This window comes from Phascolarctos cinereus, unplaced genomic scaffold (genome assembly GCF_003287225.1).
Source record: "Phascolarctos cinereus isolate Bilbo 61053 unplaced genomic scaffold, phaCin_HiC Scaffold_5;HRSCAF=322, whole genome shotgun sequence".
Taxonomy (NCBI): domain Eukaryota; kingdom Metazoa; phylum Chordata; class Mammalia; order Diprotodontia; family Phascolarctidae; genus Phascolarctos; species Phascolarctos cinereus.
Genome location: NW_027555958.1, coordinates 463,781,638 through 463,793,452, shown reverse-complemented (window position 1 = coordinate 463,793,452; position 11,815 = coordinate 463,781,638). Strand labels below are relative to the sequence as shown.

Below are 11,815 nucleotides of genomic sequence, written 5' to 3'. Positions count from 1 at the left end.
GCCTGGGAGCGCCCCAGCGGCCCCGCCCTTCGGCCTGGGGGGAGGGGGAGGGGGGGGGTCGGGCGGCGCGCCTGCGCGGAGGGAGCATCCCGGCGGGGCCGCGCTCGGGCCGGGAGGGAGGGGGCCGGGCGCTGTGGCGGCGCGCGCCCGGCGGGGCGGGGGCGGGGGCGCGCAGTCCCAGTCGGCCGGGCCCCGGGCGCCGCAGCCATGGCGGAGCGCCGAGCCTTCGCGCAGAAGATCAGCAGGTACGGCGAGCGCGAGAGCGGGCGGGAGCGGCCCGAGGCCTGGGGGCCCGGGTGGGGGCGGGGGGTGGCTCGAGGGGGAGGCTCGGGCGGGGCGGGGTGGCCTCGGGGCGGGGGGTGGCCCACCGCCGCCGAGCGGGAGAGGCCGGGCGGGGGAGGGGGCTGGCGGACCGACGGACGCGCGGACGGACTGACGGACGGGGAGGGGAAGGGAGGGGAGGGGAGGGGAGGGCCCCGCCCCCGGGACCCCCCCACCGCCCCTCCTCTTCCATCTCCCTGTCTCCATCCTCATCTCCCCTTCTCTTTCTCTCCCATTCTTCCTGCTCTCCCCCTCCCCCTCCCCCGAGGGGCGGGGGTCCCTGGTCGGGGTCGCCTGGAGCCCCCCCCCCCAGCTCCGGGTGCAGACGGGAGGGGCTCTGCGCCCGGCTGGGGCTGGGGGAGCACGGGGGGGGGAGAGCAGCCCACAAGACGGCGCTGGCCGGGCGCCCTGACCGCAACGAGGATACTTTGTTACCCGCGGGCTCCGTGCGTCGGCGGGGCGGGCTCGGGTCCCGGGCTGGGCGGGCCTGGAGGGCTGCGAGCGGCATCCCTGGAGGGAGCCTTTACCTCTGGGAGACCCCAGACTCACGGCGGGGGCCGGCGAGACAAGAAGAGGACCCTCCTACCCTCCCCGCGCCCCGGGCAGACCCTCGCCCCCTGCACCCTGGCAGTAGCTGCAGGCGGTCTGCCTGCCCCAGGCTCTCCTCCCTCGGGTCCATCCTTCACTCAGGGGCCAAGTGGGTGTCCCAGAGCCCTGGTCTGGCGGTGTCACCTCTCTGCTCACCGGCTCCCCATTGCCATCAGAATCAAATACAATCCTCTGTGGGGCATTCAGAGCCCTTCATCCCCTGCCCCTCTCCCACCTTCCAGTCTCTGTGATTCAGGAACACTGACCTCCAGGCTGTTCCTCAAGCCCATTACTCCGGCTCCCGACTCGCCTTTTTTCCCTGGCAGTGTCCCCTGCCTGGAGTGCTCTCCCTTCTCCTAAAAGTGGCAGCTAAAATCCTTCTTCCACAGGAAACCTTTCCCAGCCCTTCTTCATTCTAGTGCCTGCCCTCTGTTCATTATCTCCCATTTTTCGGCTTTGCAGCTGTTTGTACGTGCTGGTTTGCTTGTCTTCTGCCTGTTAGACTGGGAGCTTCCTGAGGGCAGGAACTCTCTGGCCATTCTTTGTATCCTCAGTGCGAAGGAGGGTGCCTGGAACAAAATAGGGGCTTAATGAGTGCTAGCTGACTGATAGTAGACATTTATTTATGTTTTACTAGTATTCAGTGTCAGGTAATTTCAAGAGAGCTCTGGAGTGTGATGGGGGGGGTGATGGAGGGCACCGAGGTGATGAAAAGGTACCTCACTGCCTTTGAAGGGAATGAGGGGCTTCTCCATGGTGGAGGGAAGGCGGGAGGGAGCACAGTCTACACATGAGGGGCATTTCCGAAAGCAGCAGCAAGGGGAGGCAAGCTGGATAGGACACACATAGGGGCTTCTTCCCAAGGGTGGTAGAGGGTCAGTAACTTGCTTGTGGTCACATAACTGGCCAGTGTCCGAGGCAAGGCCCAGTCAGAGTTTACTGACTCCCCCCATGACCTGGTGGATGGTGTGGGGCTGCCCTGGAACCCCAGGAAGGCAGGCTAATAGAGCAGGTTATATGTGTGCTGGCAGCCTCAGTGCTACCTAGGGATCTGGTGACTGTTTCAGGAGTTGGGCAAACATTTATGTAGTGCCTGCTGTGTGCAGAGCAATCTTCTGCATGCTCTAGTTTGGGGTAGCCTTCTGTCATAAAGGACATTCCCAAATGTGTCTGAGACAAGACCAGAGAGCATTTTGCAAGGGTTAGGGGAGCTCCAGAGGAGGGCAGACCACATGGTGAGTGATCCCAGGGTCCTGCCATCTGAGGAGCCTTTTTTTTAAAGGCTCTGGACAGTCTGAAGAGGAGCTGGCTCTGAAAGGAGCAGGACCAGGAGCTGAACGTGGTCCAAGTGGCAAAGAGGAGAAAGTGGACTGGGCTGCTTCAGGAGGCTCAGGCTTGACCCTGCTGGAGCTTTGAAAACAGAAGCTGGCCAGTTCCTGGTGGGATGACCCTGTTTGGGGGTGTAGGTGGGCCGAGTGACTGCAGAAATCCCTCCCCAAGTGAAAGTGCGGTGACCCTCCCTAGGAGGAGGCTGTGTGAGCTGAGGCTTAAGGAATAGGTGGGAGCATTCAGGAACAGGGGAGGAGCAACGCTAGAATTGCTGCATGCAGTTAATGTGCAATGCTGGATCAGTGTGGTGGAAATAGGTCTCAGGCTTTTTCCTGTTTTGTATTTTTATTGATGGATAAGGGGAAGGGAAGGGAATAAAGAAGCATTTATGTAGTTATTTTATTATTGTGTGCTGGGAGCTTTCTACAAATGTTGACTCATTTGATCTTTGTGAAGTAAGTACTTGAAAACCGAGGCAGAGAGGTGAAGTGACTTGTCCGGGATCACCCAGTGAGTCACTGTCTGAGGCTGGATTGGAATTCAGGTTTTCCTGACTCCAGGCTCAGTGCTCTACCTACTGGGCCACCAGGTGCCCCAACACAGAGCAGAGGATGTGCTTCTCTTTCGGCACTGACTTTAGACAGGCCTGGAATGCTCCCTCTTCCCCTGTCTCTTAGAACCCATCCTTCACGTCCATCCTCTGTCAGAGGCTGCCTCCACTAAGCAGATTTTCCTGGTCTCCTCATCTCACTTTCATCTTAAGCCTTTTCCTTTTCTACTCCTTCCATCTTGGTTCTCACCTCCTGTTGTGTTCTGGCTGGCCATGGTCACCTTTTCCAGCCCAGGCTGCACTTCCACTCATGCCCCCCTCGCCTTCAGCAGTCCCCATTGCCCCTTCTACGCACCACCTCCTTTGTGGGTTATTCAATCCAAATCTGTGTGAGCCAAGATTCTGGGGGCCAGTTCCTTCTGTCCTTGGGGCACTGTCCTTTGTCGGGGAGGTCAGTAGCTGGCTCATAGTCTTTCCATCTAACGTCTGCCCTGGTGCTAGGAGATGGCAGCCCCTCCTCCTGTCATTGATAGTACTTTGGGTCACTCTCACCAATCGTGTCTTTCTTAATCACATACTTTTGAACAGAGCAGGAGAAAATCACAAAACCATACTGAAGGGGTCCACCACGGTTTATGTTACATATTCCCCAGCAGTCCTTTTGCACGTCCCCAATACTTCTCTGCCATCCCCACAGTGGCCTTTCCAACCCTTCACCCTGCTCTGCCCTCCCTTGGCTTCCCTGCCTCTCACTCCAAAGACCTTGCCTCCGAATTCACTGAAAACATTGAGGCTCTTTGCCTGGAGCTCCCTCTTCTCTCCCTGCCCAATTCACATCACCCGAGGTCATGCCCCACAACAAAATCTCCATTACCCCTTGTCTCACACCCCTTCTCCTTGCCCGGGTGACCCCTGCTGCAAGACCTCCAGCTGACTGCCTCCTCCATCCTCACCCCTCTCACTAATCTTCAGTTTCTCTCCCCCCTCCACTGGTGCTCCCCTGCTACCTACAGACACTCCCACGTCTCCCCAGACTTCCTCGCTGGAGCCTGCCATCCCTCCTCTCTGTCATCCTGTCTCTTTTCTCCCTGACATGGTGAAGCCCCTCAACAGAGCTGTGTACAGTCAGTCCTCTCACTCTCTTCTGAGTGCTTTCTCTTCTGCCTTCTGGCCTCTTCCTTCTACTGAAGCTGCCCTCTGGTCACCAGTGGTTTCTTCATTGCCAGATCAAATGGCCTTTCTCCACTGGAGAAGCAAACGCAAACCATCCAGTATCTGTGCCAAGAAAACCCATGTGGGGTCACGAAGAATCAGATATGACTGAGCGTGGAACAGCAGCAGGAATGGCCTTTCTCCATCCTCTTCCTCCCCGCTACCCACACAGCACCCTTTGAGTGGCCAGTGTTGACTCTTTTGCATGATACTGTTCTCTCCTGGTTCTCTTTCCACCCCTGTAACTAACCCTGTCTCTGTCTCTTTTGCTGAATCTTCTTTCAAGTCACGACCACCCCGCGTGGGTGTTTCCCAAGGGTCTCTCCTGGGCCCTTCTCTCCCTCTTTGCTAGAGAGTCTTAACCTGGGGTCTGTGAACTTATTTTAATGTTTTTAAAAGATATTTTGATTACTGTATTTTAGCATAATTTGTTTCCTCTGTAATACTGAGTATTTTATGCGTTTTAGAACATTGTTCTGAAGAGTCCATAAGCGTCACCACACTCCTGGGGCTGGGAGGCGGGGTGTCCAGGACACAGGAGAAGTTGAGAACCTCTGCTCTGTACTGTCTTGCGTGGGGATCCCATCAGCTCCCACGGGCTCCATTATTGTTGTTGTTCAGTTATGTCTGACTCTTCGTGACCCCATGGGTCACAGCACACCAGGCCCTTCTGCCCTCCGCTGTCTCTCCAAGTCTGTCCAGGCTCATGCTCATTGCTTCAATGACTCTCTCTATCCATCTCTTTTTCTGCCATCCCCTTCTCCTTTTGCCTTTAATCTTTTCCAACATCAGGGTCTTTTCCAGTGAGTTCCATCTTCTCATTATGTTGCCAAACTATTTCCGTCTCAGCTTCAGTATTTCGCCTTCCAGTGAAGAGTCAGAATTGATTTCTTTAAGTGTTGCCTGATTTGCTCTCCTTGCTGTCCAAGGGATTCTCAGAAGTCTTCTCCGGCAGCAGAGTTCAAAACTGTCAGTTCTTCGGTGCTCAGGTTTCTCTGTAGTCCAGCTCTCACAGACATACGTTGCTACTGGAAAAATTAAAGCTTTGACTCTACGGACCTTTACCAGCAAAGTGAGGTCTCTGCTTTTTAGTCTGCTGTCCAGATTGGCCGTAGCTTTCCTTCCAAGGAGCACATGTCTTGTAATTTCATGGCACAGTCACCATCTGCATTGATCTTTGAACCCAGGACCTTTACCAGCAAAGTGATGTCTCTGCTTTTTAGTCTGCTGTCCAGATTGGCCGTAGCTTTCCTTCCAAGGAGCACATGTCTTGTAATTTCATGGCACAGTCACCGTCTGCATTGATCTTTGGACCCAAGACCATAAAATCTGACACTGCTTCCATCTCTTCTCCCTCTCTTTGCCAGAAAGTGGCGGGAGCAGTTGCCAGGGTCTTTGCTTTTTGGATGTGAAGCAGCAGGCTATCTTTTATGCTCTCCTCTTTCACCCTCATCAAGAGTCTTCTTAATTCTCCTTCACTTTCTTCCATCAGAGAGCTATTATCTGCATATCTGGGATTGTTGATATTTCTGCCAGCAACCTTAATTCCAGCTTTTGATTTGTCCAGCGTTGTATTTTGCATGATGTACTCTGCAGATAAGTTAAATAAAGAAGGGGCCACCGTACAGCCTTGTTCTCCTTTTCCAGTCTTAAACCAATCAGTCATTCCATGTTTGGTTCTGACTGTTGCTACTTGACCTACATACAGGCTCCTCAGGAGACAAGTGAGATGATCTGTCCTCCCGCGTCTTTGAGGATTTGCCACATTTTGTTGTGATTCACTTAGTCGAAGGCTTTTAGTGTTGTCCACGAAGCAGAGATGGATGCTTTTCTGGAACTCCCTGGCTTTCTCCACAATCCACTGAACGCTGGCAATTTGGTTTCTAGTTCCTCTGCCTCTTCAAAAACCAGCTCGCTCTTCTGGTAATTCTTAGTTCACATATTGCCAAAGTCTAGATTGCAGAATCTTAAGCAGAGCCTTGCTGGTGTTTGAAAGGAGCACAGTTGTTCAGTAATTGAAACATCCCTTGGCATTGCCTTCTTTGGGATTGGGACACAAAAACTGATCTTACCCAAGCCACTGGCTAATGTTGAGTTTTCCAGATGTGTTGACCCATTGAGTTCAATAGTTTAACAGCATCACCCTTTAGGATTTTAAATAGCTGAACTGGAATCCATCACTTCTGCTAGCCTATTTCAAGCAGTGCTTCCTAAGTCAATCCCAGTTGACTTCATTTCTCCAGGCTGCCTGTCTCTAGATTAGTAATCACACCATCATAGTTATCAGTGATGTTAAAATCTTCCTTGTGTAGTTCTTTTGTCTGTTCGTGCCACCTCTTCCTGATCTCTTCTGCTTCTGTTAAGTCCTTGTTATTTTTGTCTTTTATCATGCCCATTTTTGCGTGAAACATTCCCTTGAGATCGCTAATTTACTTGAAGAGATCTCTTGTCTTTCCCACTCTGTTGTTTTCTTTGATTTCTTTGCATTGCTCATTTAAGAAGACTTTCTAATCTACTTGTTATTCTCTGGAATTCTGTGTTCAGTTATTCCCTCTATGAAAATGATTCTCAGATCTGTTTCTCCACCCCTGACCTCTTTTCTAAGCTTCAGTTTGATATCACCAGTTGCCTATTGGACATCTTCAATGACATGTCCCATAGACACCTCAGAGTCAGCATTTCCAAAACAGAACTTGCTATCTTTCCCCCCAGACCCTTCCTTTTTCTGGCCTTCCCTGTTGCTGTGGAGGGTACCACCATCTTCCCGGTCACCAGGCTCACCGCCAAGGTGCCATCCTGGACTCATTCTGTCTTACTCCCTAGACCCGTTCTCTTCCCAAAACTCCTATCTCCCTTCACAGCATCCTTCTTCCATGTCACCTTCTCTTCACTCAGAGCTGCCCTTCGGGGCTGGCCCTCCCCATCTTGTGCCTCCTGGTGGTTCCAGGTCCCTCCCCACTCCAATCCATTCCCCATTCAGCTATCAAGTGATCTTCTAGAGCCTGGGTCTGACCATGTCACCCCCTACTCAGTAAATTCCACTGGCTCCCTGTTACCTTCAGGAGCAAAAGTACATGCTAGTTTTTGATTTTTGAAGCCCTTGAGAATCTGATCCCTTCCTGCCTTTGTAGTCTTTGTACACTGACTCGTTTTCACGTGCTGGAACGATCCAGCATCCCCTTCGGCCTGTTCCGCAAAGACAGCTCTCCACCTGCTGACCCTGCTTCTCCTCGTCTGTCCCCGAGCCTGTTCTCCCTCTTCACCAGTCTTGACTTGAACATGTACATTGGTGGACGGCATCCCTACAGATCAGATAATCAGAGTCAGAGCTGAAAGGGACCACAGAGATGATCTCATTCAAGTCCATTTTACAGTCTAGGAAGCTGAGGCCCACCGCCCCACCGGCTGCGCTCGACCGGGCCCTCTGCCAAGCCCGTGCATCTCCCAGCGTCTCCAGCTTCCCACATGTGCCTCCCTTGTGTTTGGGGTAGTTTGGTTCTCTCCCTGGTGCGGCTGCAGATCTTCCACATGATCCCCAAGGCGAGACCTGGGAGAGCTGGAGACTGCGGGGGGTGGCCAGGCCCACTCCCAGCTCTCTCCCTCTGGCAGCCAGGGGTCACTGCTTCTGGGGAAGGAGACCCGCCAAAAGAGCCCATTCCATTGTGTGAGAGCAGCCTGCGTAGAGCGTCGAGGCCCTTTCCAGGAGACTTCCATCAGCTCATTGACCCTCAGGTTCTCCTGCACGTGTCCAGCACTTTTAACAACTGTGACCTCATTTGGTCCTCACAGCAACCCTGTGAGGTAGGTGCTAGTATTATCCCCATTGTACAGATGAGGAAATGGAGGCAGGCAGCAGTTAAGTGACTGGGCCGGGGTCACACAGCTAGTCAGGTCTTCCTGACTCCAGGCCTGACGTTCTATCCACTGTGCCACTTAACATTTAACTGAGATTTTACAGACATGGGGACCGAAACCCAGAGAGGTGATGGAAGCGAGAAGGAAGGCATGGCTTTGAGAGAAGTACAGCCTGTAGTATTTAGTCACGGAGAGGGGAGCTCTTTGAAGATCTCACCGACAGAAGTTGCATAGATAAGAGCAGGAAACTTCTCGCGGGTGCCAGCGGAGCTCACCTTTCTTTCCAGGGGCCTTTCTGTTTCTCTTTGACAGCTACTTGCTAGTTTTCGCTTGCCTGAACTTCCTTTTCTCCTGCTCCTTGTTCTGTAGCTTCATCTGTTAGCTTCTTGTTTGGGTCTTGTCCCTTTTCATTTGAAAATCACACTTTAAGCTTTGTGTTTTGAAGATAAAATTTAAATTTTATAGTTTTTTCCCTCTTTTTCCTGTGTCCATTTGGATGTTGTGATAGCCATAATTACACACTGTTGCTGTGGCTTGTGTATTTTCTCCTGGGATTGCTAGGTCTTATTTCTGACAAAACAACAAAACAAAACTGTTTAATCTTTTTTTTTGTGACATAGTTTTGTGACGCCATTACATAAACATTCACAGGAAAAATAAAGCCCATTTACACATTCAAAATCCATAAGTAAATTGTTCTTTCAATAACGTTTTGTTGAGCATTGAAACATGGGACATCGGAAGATACAGAAAAAACGAGACCTTGTCTCTTAACTCTAGGAGTTTATAATCAGACGGGGGCAGGTTAAGATACCTGCACTGGGACATGGAAGACGTACATAAACAAATCCTCTATAAAGACAACGCGAGAGATGGTTCATGGAGGGACGTAAGATTGTAAGAGACATATTAAGAGACTTCAAGGATGTGTGGAGTAATGGGGCCTCGGTTGGATTTTCGGTGGGAGTGAGTCAGATACAACTTTGAGGTGACCGCTGGCCTTGGCGTGGTGAAGAGAAGGGTACAGGATGGTTGTTGGGGCACTGGAATCTTGGAAGAGTAGTAGAGGCTTTGTGGGCAGCGAGTGATTCATGGACACAGATGGGAGGGGACTGGATTTGGGAGTAAGGCCCTCCCTAAATGGGGAAGCCCCTCCACTCTCCCAAGAGGTTGGCACCTTCTCCGCTCCCAGGCACGTGCCTGCAGTAGTCCTAGATGTGATAGAATAAGGAGGAGGGTGAACAGGTGGTGGGAGGCTTTGAAGCAGATGAGGAATGAAGCATTTGAGTTTGTTAGAGGCATCTGGTAGAGTCAGGAGATATCATCCCCCTCTGATGGTGCTGTGTGGCACCTCAGGCTTTGCAAAGTGCTCACATATAGGGGGCAGCTAGATGGCACAGTGGATAGAGCACTGGCCCTGGAGTCAGGAGGACCTGGGTTCAAATCCAGCCTCAGATACTTAACAGATAATAGCTGTGTGACCCTGGGCAAGTCACTTAACCCCCAATGCCTCTTCAAAAAAAATTTTTTTTAAATCAAAGTGCTCACATATACTACCTCATGTGATCCTCACAACTGCTCTGGGAGGTAGCTGTTATCACCCCCATTTTACAGAGGAGGCCACTGAGGCAGATGTTAAATGACTTGTCTCAGGTCACCCAGCTGGTAGGTGTCTGAGTCAGGATCTGGCCTTGGCTCTGCTAGGATCCCGGCTTACGGCCCTGTCTATAGCTGCATCTGCTTCAAAATATGGGCAAGTCCCATAACATCTCTGAGCACCTGTTTGTCGGGATACTGACAGTTGTACTGTGTATCTGCAGATGAGATGTGTGTAGAGGACTGTAATGATGGGAACTGCTTGATGAGAAGGGCTGGCTGTGTGTTTGGTGATAGGTCAGTAAGTGGAAGAATGAAAAAGCCTTTCCCTCTAGTTTGGGTGCCCAGTTCAAAGATAAAATACTCTGATGGATCCCGGCCAGCCTCTCAGAATCTGCCTCCAGGCCTTCCCGCCTCGTCAGGGGCTTATGCCCTCTGCAGTCTGGCCTGCCTGCCCTTTCCACCCTGATTTCAGGCACTGTCTGTTCCAGCCGTTCTGGCCTCTGGGGGGATCCGGGCATTTCCATTGCCAGCTCTGCCTGCCCTGTTTTCCTCCGTTTTCTGCTGTCTTTGCACCTGGAGCTAGAGCCTCGAGCTTCCTCCCAGGGTCAGCTCCAGCCCTGTCTCCTGTGGGGCCCTTTTCTGGTCCTGCCTCCTTCCTGAAACCAGCTGGCATTTCCTTAGCTGCACAGAATTTGTATCTTTCCAGTAGAATGGAAGCTTCTTGAGGGCTGCTGGACCAGATGGGTTTTTGTCTATGTGTCCACAATAGGTACTTAATAAATGTTTGTGAAATTGAGTAGACATGGTGTTACGGTATTTGGACTGAAAATTTAAAAATATGCTATTTTAAATTTGACCTCTTGTGTTAAAGGATGGGAGAGATGATGCACGTGTTACATGCAGCCCATCTGGTGAAGGCTGTTCATTAGTGGTATGACCTGGTTGGCCCAGCTCAGTGTCTGGTGATTTCGATTCACGGTTTAATCTGGGAAATGAGATTTTTCCCCTCTCCTTACTAACCATTCCTCCGTGGCCTTCAGGATTTATGATGTGACTTAAGATCAGTTGGGGAACCAGATTTTTCTCCAAACTTAGGAAGTTTGGCTTTTTACTAACATCTTTAGTTAATATATGAAGATATTGCTGTCAGTCAACAGACATTTATTAATTGTTTACTATGTGCTGTGTGTTGGAGTTACAAAGAAAGGCAGAACCCCGGCCTGGCCTCTCGGCACTCCCATTCTCAAGGGGAGTCACCACGTGGAAATAATCAGGCCCTACTTGATAGAGATGGGGACGCTGGAAAGGTTCTTTCCGAGGGAGGGGCCTGGGTCAGACCTCGAGCTTGGGCCTTGCCCTCTCAGCTCCTTCTTAAACTCTGACCTGGCCAGAAGTCTCGGTGTAGAAGGTAGGTCCCCCTGTTCAGTCGGTTTTTAAAGCCATCCAAGATTAGTGCTCGGCTGAGTGAGAATATGCTTTAGTGAATCCTTGTATTTGCTCCTTGATGTTCAGTCGGTGGCATTGATTAAAGGGCTTAACAAGCTAGAGGACATGTCCTTTCTGGGAGGTCCAGGGTTCACACTGTGTAAGAGAATGATGCCACGGGCCTGTCAGTCAGCTTCCTAAAGGCTGCCTCCGCCATCTTGGCTTGGTCCTTGTCACTCTGTGTGTCACTGGACAGTGAGCCGCCCCAAGTGGCAGCTTTGAATGGGTTACCAGTGAAATCATAGGTTGTGGTAGAACTGGTCCAGCCTGGCTCGTGAGTTTAAGATTATTTTCAACTTGGGCCCCATAAAGTTAGTTTCTTTATCTTTTCTATTCTCCTTTGACAATTTTCATAGCTCAGCACTTAGACTAGACTTGGTCTTACTTTCTTAAACCCTTATTTCTTTCCTGCACATTCCTTCTTAGCAGATAATCTCACCTCAGACTTTGAAAATATTACAGTTTTTCTGAGCTCCTTTAAAGAATCTCCATCCTTCACTGTACATTTTGCTGGCTCTGCCACTGTTTTGTCATCATTTTCTTTCGTGTCAGAGGAGTAGATTGTCTTTGCTAAAGCCAAAGCCTGCACCATATTGTGGATTCCATCCTTTCCCGCTTTCTCCAGATCTTAGGCCATCTCATAGTTATCCCTTCTGTTTCTAACATCTGTAACATTTTTCTTTCCTATAAGACTTTTCCCTTTAGACTTTTAAACATGGTTAGGTTTTCCCCATCACTCAAATAAACTCATTTGATTCTGCTACTCTTTCTAGTGACCATCCAGTCATTTTCTTTCTTTCTTCCTTCCTTCCTTCCTTCCTTCTTTCTTTCTTTCTTTCTTTCTTTCTTTCTTTCTTTCTTTCTTTCTTTCTTTTT

The 11,815-nt window shown here is 50.9% G+C and overlaps 1 protein-coding gene across 10 annotated transcripts in view; it reads left to right on the top strand.

The window, feature by feature from the left end:
- The first annotated feature begins 162 nt into the window (after nucleotides 1-162).
- DOCK7 (dedicator of cytokinesis 7) overlaps nucleotides 163-11,815 on the top strand; it is a 174,056-nt gene continuing 162,403 nt past the window's right edge. For all 10 annotated transcript variants that reach the window (XM_020993043.2, XM_020993042.2, XM_020993040.2 and 7 more), the window contains exon 1: nucleotides 163-245. In XM_020993043.2, the coding sequence (XP_020848702.1) occupies nucleotides 208-245 (38 nt within the window). In that variant the 5' untranslated portion in view covers nucleotides 163-207. The remainder of the gene's footprint in view (nucleotides 246-11,815) is intronic.